Raw genomic sequence first — 15,449 nt, 5'->3', positions numbered from 1 at the left:
TTTCAGCACAAACAAGTATATGGCAGATTACTTATTAAAACCTTCATACGATAGCAATAAATTACCTGCTGGAATTAAGTATGTCTTCAGAAATGTTAGGCTCTTAGGAAATGAAATTTTGACCTTGAATCTTGTTTTATTCTTAATGGTAGATTTTATGAAGAAGTGAGATTTCTCTTCCACCCTTCCTCCTACTTATTGATGAAAACTAAAGGTCTCGGCAATGTCAAGTGGCTGCCTGCAAAGCAGTCAGTCAGACTACGTTCTGCCTTGGCTGGGGGTGTGCAGGACTAGAGGGGAGCACAAGAGCATTCCTGATTAATTCTGCCTTGTGCACCAGCAAAAAGGGTCTGATTTCCATTTGGAAAGTACATCTGTGCCAGCTCCGCACCAGCATGATTTACCACTCTGGGAGTGCACGAGGCACCCCAGCTGGCTGGTGCGCACGCTGCAGTTGGAGGCTAGGCTAGGGCATGTGCTGTATTCTTCGAGCTGGCAAAACAGCTGCCCAAAGCCCCGTGCCCTTTGAGGTGACAGAGACCTGGGAGCAGTGAGTTTCCTAGAGCTAAGGATGCAGCACTTCACAGTTGTTGAAGGAGCACTGGGAGACAGGGGCCGTAGAGTGTTATGAGTCTTGCACGTTTTATAGACCAACATAATTTTTCAGCTCATGTGTACAAAAGAGGCTCTCGGAGCTGGTATTCTCTATTGTGTCACAGCCTATTTTGGGAGCTTGTATTAATGTAAAAGTTCCTGGCACAACCAAAGAGCGTTTCTTCAAGCGCAAGCCCGGCCACCTTCTCCCCGCCATACACAACCGCGTCCTTAGCTAACACCCCCCGGGAAGGGCCGAGAGGTGCCTGTGGCTGGACGGTACCTGTCAAACACCCCTTAAACCACCCGCTCCGCGGCTGCTGATGCCCTGTCTCTCTCTGTCTCCCCGTGCAGACCCCGGGGCCGCCCGCCCGCCCGCGCTGCCGCCCGGCGCCCGCTCTGCCTCCGCCAAGCCCTTCCCGGGGCCGGCCGGCCCGCCGCGCTTCCCGGGGCCGCCGTCGGGGCAGCGGAGCCCGGCCGCCGACCCTCCGAGGAGCCGCCTGCCGCCGCCCCGGCCCGACGCCGGCTCCAAGCCCGACACCGCGCCGCCGCCGGTGCCCAGCACGCCGCGGCCCGGCTCCTCCGGCCCGCACAGCCGCGGCTCGCCGCCGGTGCCGGCCGTCAGCCGCCAGCCCAGCCTCGGGCCCTGCCCGCCGCCCTTCCCGGGCAGCCGCGGCGCGGGGCCCGCCGGCTCCCTGCGGCAGCCCGGCCCGGCGCCCCCCTTCTCGGGCCGGCCGCCGCTGCCGCCCACGCCCGGCCGGCCTGCGGAGGACAAGCCGCCGCCGCCCCCGCCGCCCCCCGCCGGCCACCGGCCGCCCGCCGCCCGGGAGCCCGCCCTGCCGCCGCCGCCGCCGCAGAACAGCAAGCCGCCCGTGCCCGCCTCGCCGCGGCCGCCCCTCGGCGCCCCCGCGCCCCCGCCGCCCCCCAGCAGGCCGGGGCCGCCCCCCGTGCCGCCCGGCCCCGCCGGCGGCGACGAAATGCCCCGGCTGCCCCAGAGGAACCTGTCCCTGGTGTCCCCCGCCGCACCTGGCACCGCGGGCGGCCGCTCTGGACCCCTGCCACCGCCGCCCAGCGAGAGGCCGCCGCCGCCTGTCAGGGACCCCCCGAGCCGGACAGGTAGGTGGCGGGGTGCTCTGCCTGGCACCCGTGGGTGGCAGCGCCCTGCGCAGCGGCAGGTGCGAGTGGTGGCACCGAATGTTGGCCCTGCGCAGCGGGAGGTGACCCCAAACTTTGGCCGTCGTGGCCTGGCTTGGCCTCGCAGCTGGCAGCATCAGCACTCGCATCAAATACACCGTGAGCCAGCATCCAGAGCCCCAGCCCATGTGGGTTTCAGGCCGTGCGAGGCGAGGCAGCGCCGTTCCAGCCAGCTCTGACTCACAGGTGTCAGAAACGATGCTCACAGGGGACTCTCTAATGGAAAATGAGGGTTTGTGGGTGTCATGGTGGCTCAAGGGAAGCCGTTGTGCCCCACCTGCCAACTCACGTGCACTTGGGCAGATCCTGGCAGTTTCTGTTACAATTTCTGTGATAAGGAAGGGGTTGCAAGCAGGGGGCTGCCCATTACATGCTGTAACACACGGCACCTGTATGACCCAGCCTCTGTTCGGTGACAGCATTCACCCTACTGAGTCAACCTGTGTAAGGCAATGGTGGTGCTGTCACGAGATGAGGTTTGCAGAGCCTGACCTTCTACGTGTTGGGAGACACGCACGCTTACAGGAAAATACAAATTATTTTATTAAAAGACCGATCTGACAGGTGTTAAGTGGGAGTTGCTACAGCATGACTAACTGCCATTACTTGCTGTACGCAGATTTCAAACGAGACTGAAAATAAGAGTTGTCTCCGTCGAGTTATTTCATCACTTATTTTGTCCTCTGATAATTATCATTCATAACTTTCAAGAACTGTGCATCGTGACCCTTAGTACTCGATGGCTTTCTGATGAGTGAATCGAGGCACAGAGAGCCAGGCCCTGTAGCATCAGGAAGGGAGAAGCTTTGCATGGAAGGCAGCCCAGGGAAGCTCCGTGGAGTTGCCTTCCATTCCGTCCTCTGGATTAAGAGGAGCAGCGCATCAGCCCATTGAGCCAAAGGGGGGCACCATGCCAGCACAGCCTGCCGGGCCCCAGACAAATAGGAGGAACTTTGTCACCTTTGGCTGGGGAGCGTGGATCAAAGCTGCAGGGGGCAGCTGTGATTATTCAGATGGTTCAGGAACTTTTCTTGGGATGGCCTCTGCTTCCACAGGAGGTTCCTGTTTGGCTCTTTCCTAATGCAGAGGATTTTGGTAAATCTGCGCTACTTTTCTGCTGATTTCATAATTAGAAGGAAGCTGTAGCTGTAACTCGAAATGTAAATACTATTTTGCAACGGTTTGAGGTATATCATGGGGTTTAGGTACATTTAGAGAGAGAGCAAGCAAAACTGTTCTGGAAGTTTTTCAAAATGCACATCTGTAACTAGATTTCATCAGAACAAGGAAGCATTTCATTAAATGAACATAATCGCCAATTGCCCAACTGCACTGATCAGAGAGGCAGCGAGACCTTTGGACGTGCACAGCCCTCCACACCCTACGCTTAGTCTCCTCCTGCCCTAGGCAGGGATTCCTCTCTGGCTGGCAGCAGCACCTCTCCTGCACTCATTTACTGGTGCCTCTGGGAGAAGCACCTTTCCCCTGCCTATGTGGGCTCTGCCTTGATGTCGCCATGCCAGCTGCCCCAGTGCACAGACGCTGGAAATGCAAGTCTACGTGTGAGGTCTGTTTCCAGCCTAGCGGGAGGTGGATGTGCTCCAGCTACAGGAATAAGCTGGCACGCAGCACAAGCATCTGTAAAGGAGAGCACTGATGCCACCACACTGCCTAACACTGCCGCCCCCAGGCTGAATCCCCTGTATGCCACCGAGAGCACTGCTTGTGACACCCCCAGGGGACCACCCCCATGGGGAAGGAGCCTCTGTTCCATGCTGCCTTGCCTCGTGAGGGCACGTGGAGAGGCAATGCAGCGTGGCCTGGGCTCCTGCAGTACCCTGGGCTCCAGCTGTAACTGCTGGCCATCGTGGCCACTGTCATTCAGAGGGGTTCGAAAGGAGTAGCCCCTCTACGGAGGTTACTGTACCTGAGAGAAAGGGGAGTATGGGCACTGAGGTGTGCTTGTTAGATATACCGTGCTCCTCTACAAGCCAGTGTCAGCTCCCCAGAGAGACCTGCAGAGCTGGGAGGTGGGTCTGGGGGACACTCACTCTGGGGCCCTACCAGCCTGCCCTCTCCTGTCTGTTAGCAAGAGGCCCTGGTACCACTGACAGAACAATTCTCCATGTAAACATTGTTTGTGTGCTTGCCTCTCTGCTCTCCCCAGGCCCCCTCCCTCCACCTCCTCCCATCAGCAGGAATGGAAGCACCTCAAGGGCTTTGCCCGCTGCTCCCCAGCTGCCTTCCAGGGCCGGGCTGGAGAACCAGAGAGGTGGAACCCGACCGCCACTTCCCCCTGACCGGCCGGGATCGGGAGCGCCGCCGCCACCACCACCGCCTTCATCAGCACTCCGAAATGGCTTCCAGGATCCGGGCGATGGTAAGCCGTGTTACTTGCTTTTGGTAGAATTATGTATAGCAGCTTTTGGCCTTAACAGAAAAAAATATTTGTGGGAGAGGCTTTGTTTCTACAGCAAGCTTTGAATTTCTGGTCTGCAGAGGTATTGTGGGTCTGGATTAGTCCTGCTAAGTATGAATGGAATAAATATTCTATGTATAAGACAGAACTGCAAACTTGTCAATATAAGTTCAAAAGTAACCCTTTGAAAAATAGCCTGAAAAAAAAAAGAAGCATTCACCATGCTCGGCTTTCCTACAATACATTAAGAATGCCAAAGGGGATTGTTCTGACTGTAACATGAATTCACGCCATAGCTACACTGAGACTCTTTGTAAGGCAGAACAAGTTAGATGATGACTCAAAAACTGAAAGTTGAAAAACAGAATGGAAGAGATTGTCAGAACACTGCTGAAAATGTCAAGTTTCTCTCTTCTTACTGGTGTTTGTTGAAAAGGTGAGGTCCAAGACAGATGGGTTTTAAAGATTCATCCTGTTTTTCTTTTTAATTGTTTTCTGTTCGCAAAGGACAGATACATCCTTCAGCTAATTATGGAAGGCCAGAATTTGTATTTCTGACATTTATGAAGTTAGAAAAAGCAAGCAGAAAATAAAACTGTAACCCACACTATTGAACCATCTTTGCACATCAGATAAGGCAGGTGGGTCTCAAGCACATTTTTTCCTGCCTAAGTCATTTGCAGGATTCAGAACCTGCAGCTCCTTTACACACTGGTTTCTAATTGCAACCATTGGGAGTAAACATAGGAAAAACTGGATCCCAGCAAATAACCACATGTTCGACCGCTGGGAAAAAACTTACTCAGCTCTTCATTACATTATGCAATAAAATTAAATAATATCGCAAGAAAGTTGTAGTTGCGAAGTCTTGAAGCAACCAAGTGAAGAAATGACAAAGTTTAAGATGGCCCACACTTGGGCATCCAAATTCAAGTGCAGAATAGAGCTATGTAAAAATACTTTTCCTGTCATTTCAATGAAGAAATTTAGCAGCTTTATATATTCTTTACAGTCCTATACAGTCAATAAGTATGTCAATAGCATCCCAGTAGTTTCAAGAGATACTGATGTGTTTCGCCATTTTTGACACTACTTTTCTGTCATTATACGTTCTATTATAGCGGCCCCAAAATTTTATTTTTCATGTACAAAAATTAAGAAACAAAAAACAACAAAAAATAAGAAACAAAAAAACATTCCTTGCAAGTTAGAATGCTTTTATTTATGCTTTTGACCTATGTTTATCAACAAAGTCTGAATATCAGAAAATTCTTCACCCAGAAACAAAATATTGTTCTGGAGTAGGAGGTGTTGTGCATTTCCTATAACATACACGCACATATATATACACACGTATGTGTTTAAAAAAAAACAAAAACAAAAGCCAGTAGAACTATGGCCATTTTCCTGATCTGTGATTTTGCATTAAATTGTCTAAGTGATCTGTTAAAGTTAATTAAGAATTTTAATTCTTAAACTAATCTAAAGCATCATCTTCCCTGACTTTCCAGTAGGATGCTGGTTCAATATTCAGCTATCTAAGCATTTTGCAGTATAAAACATCTATTAAACATTATATTAATATCAGTTGAGTTTTCTGAAGCTGTATCAAAACACTAACCAGTAAAATGCATGTTTGTTTGTTTTTCAGATGAGTGGGAAAGCAGATTTTCTTTTCATCCTATATCCGATTTACCACCTCCAGAGCCATATGTACCCGTGAACAGAAGTTATCCCAGTAAATTAGCAAGAAACGAAAGCAGAGGTAAGTTTGTGCCACCTCTGGTATTAGAATTTCAGTGTATTCTCATAATAAGTGTGGATGGGGAAGAGATTGGATGCTAAGATTTGAAAACTCCTCCAACAGCCTTTTCACCCTTCCTCACCGCACAGAAAAAGCTTAGAGGTTCACAGGCGTAAGCCCTCTTAGGCTTGTATTTTGGGATAGGTTGGGTGAGGAATTGTTAGGTTTCTAAGTTGTAATGTGTATTATAGGAGACCACTTCTGCTATTATATTGAGCTCCCTTTTGCTACAGGCAGACAGAACTGCAAAATCTCAGTGCCTTATCAGTGACTTTCTACTGTTTTTGTCCCTGTTATTCCTCTTGGAATGCTGTTCTAGGACTTTTCTCATTCCCCATCTAAATCCACTTATGACTTGGTTTTTTTGTGTGTGTGCAAACATCATCCTTGAGTTCAGTTATCCTCCCTACTTGACATGTTAAACCCCTACTATTTTTTAAGACAACAGTCTTACTCTCCTCTTAGCTTCTGGCTTGCCGAGTTGATTAAATCAGGATGTACTACATTCTTCTTCCAAGCGAAGTTCTCCATGTCTTTAGTCATCGGTGTTGTTTCTGTATACATTTCAGTTTGCTTTTGTCTTTTCCAAGCAGTGTTACGTGCTGTTCCAGTTGAGGTCTTGGCCAGGTCTTCTATAGCAGCATAAATGTTTCCATTAGTTATCACCATTAGTGGTATTTCGCCAGGTACACCCAAGGATCAATTTACTTCTTTCACAACTGGTCACATCAGTGGCTCATAGTCATCCTGTAATCATCTGTACACTCAGATGTTTCTGTCTCTCCTGTTTCCAAATGTTGAGGTTTTGGTTTGGAGCAGAAATTCCTGTTGGTCTCTGACCCTTCACTTTGTGCACTTAGCTTTCTGCCCATTCCTATTACTCCACAAGGAGAGGCAAAGAAATGTAAGCACACTTTTATATTTACTTTCAGAAGTTTGGAATGAAAATCTTAATATTGGGAAACATGAAGAGCTTTGAAATGCTATTGAGTTTAGCGCTTGCCACTTTCATTGAAATTGGCATGTGTTGCAAGTAGCACTGATACTGTATGTGTTCACATAAAACAATAAGGCTAGTAAGAGTGATTGATCTGTTTTGAGAAGGGGCCTAAGAACTGAAATATGTGTCCTTTTCAGATGTTTAAGGAGATACTTTATTTTGCACTGTTCAAGGTTCTTATGTTGTTTAGTAAACTAACTGAGAACTCTACAAAGGTATTTTCTAAAATGGTTAGACAAAGAAATGAGTAGATCTTCACCTGAATTAATGGCTTGGATGTGAACTCCCAATATTAAAAGAAGCCAGGAGTAACACAAAAATCTTTCTTTCTCTTTTAGGTGGCTCTGGCCGAAAAGAAAGAGGTGCTCCCCCACTTCCACCTATACCAAGGTGAAGTGGGTTCTGGCTCATCTTTGGGCAACATCTGTTTTACGAGGTTTCCTTCAAGTCAGCTTTCCTGTCCACATCATTGGAAAGTTGTCTGTTTTGCTTTATTTCCACTTTTGGCTTGTCAGCTGGAATAAACTTCAGTGTCTATTACAGTTGTAATAGACACAGCTTATGAACTATAGTTGCTCAGAGCTATGAATTTTGTTTGCTTATGCTGCAGGCTGTCAAGAAAGGCATTTTGTGGACCACGCGCAACATTCGTGCATCATGCTTACCGCGTCCAGCCCTGTCCCCTTGAGAGTTCCACAGAAGGTCTGGCTTTGAATTTAACAAGAGCTGGAACAAAGCTGTTTCATTCATCTGGGGGACAGTGGCTGTATTATTTGAATCATCAAGTACAATCTGTTTGCTGTTTAAAAACCAATTGCCAGGGAATACCATGTAGCTGAGAGTCCCCTGGATCCTGCTTTGCATGCCTGACCTGGCCCAACTGCTTCTGCAAGCCATATTCCTACTACGTGGGGACCGAGAGCTCATCCTAAGTCTTTTTCGCCTCAGCTTAGCCAAGCAAATCATGTTTTATACAATAGATGGCACATCCTGCCCCAGGGATGGACTGTGTTTGGCCATATTTTTTATCTGCAGAGAATCTTCCAAAGAAAAGCACAAATGAAGAATTCATCAGCATGAAAATATCTTCTTTACAACTTTTTCCTCCTTTTGTAATAGCGTTACGTTTTTAGTCACTTAATTCTTTCCTGCTTTGATGTGGACCAACCCACAATCATCCGTGTCCTGGATTATTGTAATACCCTCTACCTGAGACTACCCGCAAAGAGTCCTCAGGAATTAGCCTTAGTGCAAATGCAACAATTATTGTAGTTGTTTCTTCTCTGTGTACAGCATCGCTAACACCAGTGCTGCACAGACTGCCTTCCAGTTGTTTCTTTGGTACAATTAAATGATGGGTTTTTGACTTTAAAAGCTTCCTGGGGCTTAGGTCACAAGTCTCAGAGAAATTGTATTTGACTTGCATTACAGCAGAGCAGCTGAGGTCAAAAATGTGCGTAAGTGAAAGCCCTGTGATGTAGCGAAGGAGGTCTGGGGTTTGTGCACGCAAGTGGGAGCATGAGCTCCAAAATTTGCTGTCTGCACTGGTTCAAGAGGTATGGGAAGATTTGGCCTTCTGAGTTTACCATGAAGCCTGTCCTTTCAACCTTTGCTGAAACAAGTCTCAGCAGAGAGCTGCAAGGCTTACGCTAATAGAAGAAAGTGTAAAGTATTCTAATGTTGTGACAATTGGTTAAGATGTTTAATGGCTTTTGAATTCTGTGGTTGGGAAAAGAGTTCATTGAGTGAGCGTGTTTTATAAATGGATCTAAATGCATGTAAAATGCCTTTGGAAATTAGAGGAAGATTATAATTCTGAATTTGTCAAATATCATCTCTTTTTTAATTGGACTTCTGAAGGTTAGTCCTGAAAAACTCCTCTGTCTCCTCCTAAGTTTTTTTTCCAGCATACTCCTTGGGACCCCTACCAAGCCTGGATCAGCAGCCATGTTTCACAGGGTATTGCTAAAAAAAAAAAAAAAAAAAAAAGGAAAGAAAAACTAGTCATGTGGGTTAAGAAAGTGTTTCTCTAGTGTGGGAGAAATGATCTGAAGTATACACTGATGCTAGAATGAGGTCAGTCCTAGAAAATCCAGGGAATGTAGCTGAAGAGAGTTTGAACCCCACTGAAGTGTTTGCATGTGGGGCTTTTTGCCCTGTCAGTGGGCACGGGGCAGGGAGACCCTCCCTGCGCCACCACCTGGACAGTCACCATGAAGAGCATGAGGCAGAGCTGGATTTGGCCAGATCAACATTAATTTGGCCTTTTTGGTATTTGTTTACAAAATCTTGTTAGCTGTGATAGCATTTGATTACAAACCAGTTTTTTACATTTTTGTATCTAATGACATATTTTAAGTTACTATTTATGGTCCTGAACCTGCAATTCAATGCGCAGGCGCAGGGATGTATCTACATCTAATTGCAGGGTCGTGGCTGTAAGAGTTTCTTAAACAGATCTTAATGGGACCTCCATGTGACAGGTGCACCTTGGGATCAAGGCTAGCTCAGTACTGAATTTGTATGTATTTTATAGGTGTCACTTAAACGTATGCACTATGCAAAGTGCCTGTCTCTTTGGCATATTATTGTGTGAATAGAAGTCCAAGTAAAATTTTTAGAATAATAACTTAAAGAATAAATTATTGTATTCATGTTATTAAACTGAAGCACTTATAACTATGAGGAGCAACATTCTGAGTTTAAGAATACAATATTTTCAATACATTGACCTGCCAAATCCTTATTAATATCCAAACAGCTATGCAGCCAAAAAAAAAAAAAATCCAAAAGCTCTACCATTTTTTGTAACTTACCTGCTTCCAGCATGACTATTTTACTTCAAGTCAAAGAAAATGCTGCAATTGTTCTGCCAGCCCTCTGCATCATTCAGAATATCCTGTATTTGATCTTCTGGCACGATTTGCTGACCAGAAGTTCTGGACCATTACCAAAGACCTGGCAAATCAGCTTCAATCTCACTTTAAAATATGTTATGTAAAAGCCCTCAGTCAACAAGCCAAGAAACCTGAGCTGATTTTTTTTTAGCACTTCATTGCTCTATAGAAACCTCTTCAGAATGGCTGTTTGTCTTGTAGGTAAAATGCCTTAAAAATGCAGAAAGAGGTATTTTTTCACTGAACAACAACATGACTATTTATATCTTTTGCAGTAAAATTCCCTAGATATATTCCAGAACAATGCAGCATTTTACCTGCAATGTATTGCTTCACATATCAGTAGCTACTTACCATATGATCAGTATTAAAGTATTTATTATGAAGTCTTAAAAAGAGAAGAATACAAAACAGGTTGATCCAGTGGTGCCTTATGACTTTTAGTCAACTTTTCTGTCTCACTAGAAAAATTACTAGGCGTTGTTGTTCTTCCACATCCTGATGTAAATAGTGCTGATAGTAGCATTACACAGAGTTTGAGCCAAGTCCTGCTGTTGTAATGCGCTCAGTCTGCTAACTCCTGATTGAGCTAAATGTGGGGAGAGACTATTAGATCAGTGCTTAGGTGAGATGTAAGTGGGTACTGGTTATACAATACACAATCCGTTGTTGGTATTGCTCTGGAAACCTACCCCTCTCCCAAAACCAGTGTCTCACACCGCTGTCTGTACAGCCCAGCTGCCTTCAGCGTGGTTGCAGAGGTTATTAAAGGACTGAATTTGATTCACTGCTTGCATATGAGATTTACTGGTTTTGTTTTAATGGCATTGTCTTGTGAACATTCGTACCTGAAAACTATCTTTTTGTGTCATCATTAAGACTTGCATTGCATGACAATGGCCACAGATGTTCATTTTTGTTTGACTCAATGAAGTAAATAAAAAGGGAATAACTTTTGTACCATGTGACAGTAATTTCTGCTCAATATTTTTGTAAGAAAAGCACATGTTATGTCTGTTATGACTTCCTGCACCAGCCGCTGGGAGAAGAGGTCACAGTGATTCATGTTCAGAGTTTGTTAAAGGAAACTCAACTTGTGATTCAGGAAGCATGTATTTCTGTAAGTGAACTACTTCTTAAATAAGGGTGCAAGGTTCTTGTTTAGAAGCTAGCATTTCCCAACACTAAAAGGATTGTAAGAATTAATTTTTTCTGCAAGACTGAACTACTAGAGAAGTTCCTTAAATTGTCGCTGAAGGAGCTGGACAGCAAGCAGTGTGTCCTTGCAGCAGCGACTGTTTACATGGCACTTGTAGAAGCAGGTCTCTGTTGGAGCAGGGGGGGAGGGAATTAAACTGCTATTACATTTCACATATGTTGCAAGACAACATTCTTCTGTGCAGAAGTTTGCAAATAGGAAGGATATTCCAAAGAGTGGAGTTGGATGATCAAACCAGGATTGTTTCAAATGTCAAATGTCAAGAGACCTAGAGAGGGGAGGGGGCCCCACACCTGCAGAGCTCTGGGAAGGAGAGTGTTCAGAGAATAAAAAACAACTGGCTGAAGGTGTGGGTCCATATGGGAGAACAAATCAGGATACAAACTGTATGGAATAGCACATGGCAGTATTGCCAACGCTGTTGTCTTGCAGTCCGATGCAAACAACCTGTTGTGGCGGTACATTGACTGCATATAGTATATATGGTATCAACTTTCATCTCTCAAGTTGTGTTCACCAGAAAATGAGGAGAATCTCTTGCCTAAGATACTCAGTAACACATTTAGTGTAGCTAATTCATGGGAAGTTTCTTCGTGTCCACTAGAGAAAGTGGGGATGGTTTAGCCGGTGAGGTGAAACAGCCTGGGCTATTCGGTTAAAATGTAAACCTGAGGCGCTGACCGCCCGGGGAGCGTCCAAGGTACCCAGCCGAAGCAGGACACCCGTATATGTCCTTAGTGAGCGTGCAGCAGGTAGGTAGGCTAAAAGAAAAAAAAGGAAACTGCATGTCTTGAACAAGGGAGTAGCACAATAGCATGTTGCCGTTCTGAAGTACGGTCTGTGATAAATGCTCTTTAGCATCAGTCATACATGAAGAGGAAGGCACTCCAAATTTGGACCTCCAAAGCCACACAAGACTATGAAAGAGAAACATAACTTCAAACACAGGCTGAGCAGAAAGTACTGTTTTTTATCAGATGCTTAAAGTTTGAGCTTTTTATAAAATATTAATCAAATTCTGTGAATATTTTTCTGCTTAACATTTATTTTGTATGTGATTTTTTTTTCTCCATATTTTTCTGTCCTATGCCAAATAAATTTTACTTTTATTTAATTGCTGGTGCAGACTGTTACATTGAGAACAACCACGGCTGCTTCCTTGGCAGAAACGCACCTGGGCTCCGTCAGGAGTGTGACAGCGATCCTGGAGGAGCTGGGGCCAGGTTCGCCTCCCTGCCTGCCCACCAGTGCTTAGCCCCACAGCAGAAGCCTGCAGAGAACTTTGGGCTACCATACGGTGAAGATTAGATACCTGCAGATAAGTCACAAGTGTAGTTTGGTGTAAAGAATAGCAGGAAAAAACATGGTCAGGGACACTGTGCTTGTAGGCAGCTATTGCTTCTGTCGTCATCTGGTGAGTGGAACCCATAGGGCTGGGGCTGGGCAAGGCGAGGCAGACACTTGCCGTGGGGAGGTGGCATGGAAAATGCAGCACTCAGTTAACCACAGAGTTTTGTTCCTCTTATCTCCATTCGCTAGGCAAGAGGATTACAGAAAATGTTATTTTTAAGTAATTCAAACCTTTGTTTTGATTTTAGAGACCTGTTCTTGATGTTAAAACTTTTCAGGTGATTTGGACCAGGTTCAACACAGGAAGACCCTTTGATAAAAGTCCAAAGAAGGCTCAAGTTCAGGGTGCACTTCCAGTGTCTCCTCCAAAACTAGGAAGGTCATTTAAAACCCTGATATAAAAAGCTCTGCATGGTAACTCACCTACCTTGCAAAAACTTCAGCAGCAGGTTTATTCTTACAGAAATAGAGGATCCTTTGAGGACCACGGGGACTGCTTGTTGGCACTTCCATTTTACAGACTGCCTGGGACAGAGGGCCCCAAAAGGCCCCAGAAACCCCTAGCTCACACATCGTGTGGTGATTGGCACCTGGTCCTGATGCCTGGGCTATGTGAGTAGAAGAACCATGGAGGGTGGAGTCAGAGCACGGGAGCTGCAGAGGAGCTGGCTCAGCAGGCTCAGAGACCTTTGCTGCAGATCTTAGTGGTAGTAGCCTTGAACTCGGAGTAGCATTGATTTCAGAGCTATGAGTCTAATGATCAGATAATAGGAATACTTCTTTTAGACTTAATCAAAGGAAACATGCTTCTTCCTGGTTTTTGAAGCAGGTAAATGATTTGCTTGACTTTGGGAGGGAGGAACTGATCTGAGCATACTGTGACCTAGCCATAACCACAACATAATCTTTCCTCTATTTAACCCCAAAAGCATACTGTTGCAGAAAGAAAGAGAGAGAGAGAGAAAGAGAGGAAGAAAGAAAGAACACCGTAAAACTTGTAACTGCTCTCTGGAGTTGCAGGAAGGGCCACGTGTTGCACGCAGCACACGCAGAAATATCAAACTCCTTTGATCATGGTTCAACAGTTTCCAGTGACCTTCCTGCCATGTGTGCACAGGCTGCTCCCTTCTGCCCTCTTACCTAGTCTGACTCCAATTTGCATTGAAAATAGTGAATTGGTCCTGGCCAGTTATCAATTTAGGGGCTAAATATTGGTCCATACGTGCCCGTACAACAATTAATGTATTACTTAGAAAAGTAATAAGATATGCAACAAGGTGTGAGATCAATTCCAAGAAGTTTCATTTTCAGTTGGGCTCTAGAGTTCCTGTAAATGTTATTTTATATGTAATGAAGCTCTGTTTTACACTTTTAAAAGAGCTTATCCTTTTAACTTGCCAAAGGGGACTCTCTGTAATCCTCCTGAAAAGTTTCTACTTATTCTTCCAAGCTCTGAGGGGCTGGTGCATACACAGTCTTGCCAACTGTAAAAGCAAATACGTTCTTTTAGAAACAAAATGTTTCTCCCTGTAGGCATTAAAGGCTATCTACAAACAGAGCTGTGCCTGTGCTTAACTCCCCCTTTTGAAGATGTTACAAGAAAAAACATACAAAGCAAATTTGGGCCTCGGCAATGTTTTCTGTGACTTGTTGCTCGTTATGCCTTTGTGGTATCTGTGCTGCCTGTTCTGTGTTTCCACAAATACAGACTGCTAATCACAAACTTCGATGAAGCATAAAAGCAAACAGAATGGCACTTTGTCTCCAGACTGTAGATTTTGCAGCAGTGCTGGGAGTAAAAAGCGATTCAAATAGTTTCTGTCACTAATGTGGGAGAGTAAGAGCCTGTGAGCACAGAGATTGCTGCACTTACTAACCTACAGGTCTTAAAGACACCTTGGAGCAGAATGACTGTTTCACACCATAGGAGGATGGAGCTGTTTGTTGGTACTTAACTTCATTGCTTGTAACTTGGCTTTTCTGTAACCCCTGAAAGTATCCTCTTAAGAGTTCACTAATGCTGCCATAAGTCTCAGAAGATGCTTGTTTGATGTCTCCCTCCCATTGCCTGTCCAATGCCCAGGAAACCTTCTAACACAGCCTTCATTAGCCCAGTCATTTGCATCCCAGCAATGTAAGAGCACTCTTCCTCTGTATGAGACCCATGCTAGGCAGCCCTTTTATAACATCTCCAAATGAGCCAAAACCGCTTGTTGTCTGTATTACAGCTCCCCAAAGGCTGCAAGGTGGCAGCTTAATGGAAAACAAAATGTCTCTGTTGTGGTTATCCTTCAGTCCTTCAGTTTTGATGATCAAAACTCTCTGGGTAAGAACATGTAATGGATTCCTTCTGTAATGGATAATCCGTCTGAATTTAAAAAAATAAAATAAAAATGCTTTAAGTTCATTCTGTTATTTCATAGATGACAAAAACAGGTATTCAAAAGTTATTTTTTTATGTCTAAGGCTATTCATGGCACCAGAATTAGAGCACAATCATTTGAAATAGTTATGATACTGTCCCTTTTTTTTTTTTTTTCCTGCATTCACAGTCAGGCTTTTAACATATCTAAAAATTTCAACATTGACCCAGGTACAGAAATAATCTTAAGGAAAAGATGACTGTCATAAAAGTACTTCGATTAAAACATGGAGAATATATTGTGTAGCTGCTGCCAGTGCTGTCTGTGTCCAGTAGCACCAAAATGTCAGTGCAGATAGATAATAGTACTTCACAGAACGTAGGAGATAATTGCTACTTCAATCTTAAAACATACATATGGCTTAAGATATAGCTTCTGCAGAAGCTACATTAAAAATGTAAAACAAATCTATCATGAATGATGTTCAGTAGTCAAGCCTTCTACTCCGTTACAAATCGTCACTTTTTAATTTTTATATGTTTTCCTCTCTGATTTTACCATTCTTTTTTTCTTCCTCAAATAAAAAAAAATATTTTTTCCAGCTTGCTG

At 45.0% G+C, this 15,449-nt stretch overlaps 1 protein-coding gene across 7 annotated transcripts in view; it reads left to right on the top strand.

Annotated features, from left to right (window-relative positions):
- WIPF1 (WAS/WASL interacting protein family member 1) overlaps window positions 1–12,241 on the top strand; it is a 54,572-nt gene extending 42,331 nt beyond the window's left edge. For all 7 annotated transcript variants that reach the window (XM_072040964.1, XM_027461336.3, XM_027461335.3 and 4 more), the window contains 4 exons: window positions 949–1,710; window positions 3,956–4,168; window positions 5,859–5,972; window positions 7,350–12,241. In XM_072040964.1, coding sequence (XP_071897065.1) covers window positions 949–1,710; window positions 3,956–4,168; window positions 5,859–5,972; window positions 7,350–7,405 — 1,145 coding nt within the window. In that variant the 3' untranslated portion in view covers window positions 7,406–12,241. The remainder of the gene's footprint in view (window positions 1–948; window positions 1,711–3,955; window positions 4,169–5,858; window positions 5,973–7,349) is intronic.
- Window positions 12,242–15,449: the final 3,208 nt, after the last annotated feature.

Source organism: Anas platyrhynchos, chromosome 7 (genome assembly GCF_047663525.1).
Source record: "Anas platyrhynchos isolate ZD024472 breed Pekin duck chromosome 7, IASCAAS_PekinDuck_T2T, whole genome shotgun sequence".
NCBI classification, from domain to species: domain Eukaryota; kingdom Metazoa; phylum Chordata; class Aves; order Anseriformes; family Anatidae; genus Anas; species Anas platyrhynchos.
This window is presented reverse-complemented; position numbering and strand designations above follow the sequence as displayed.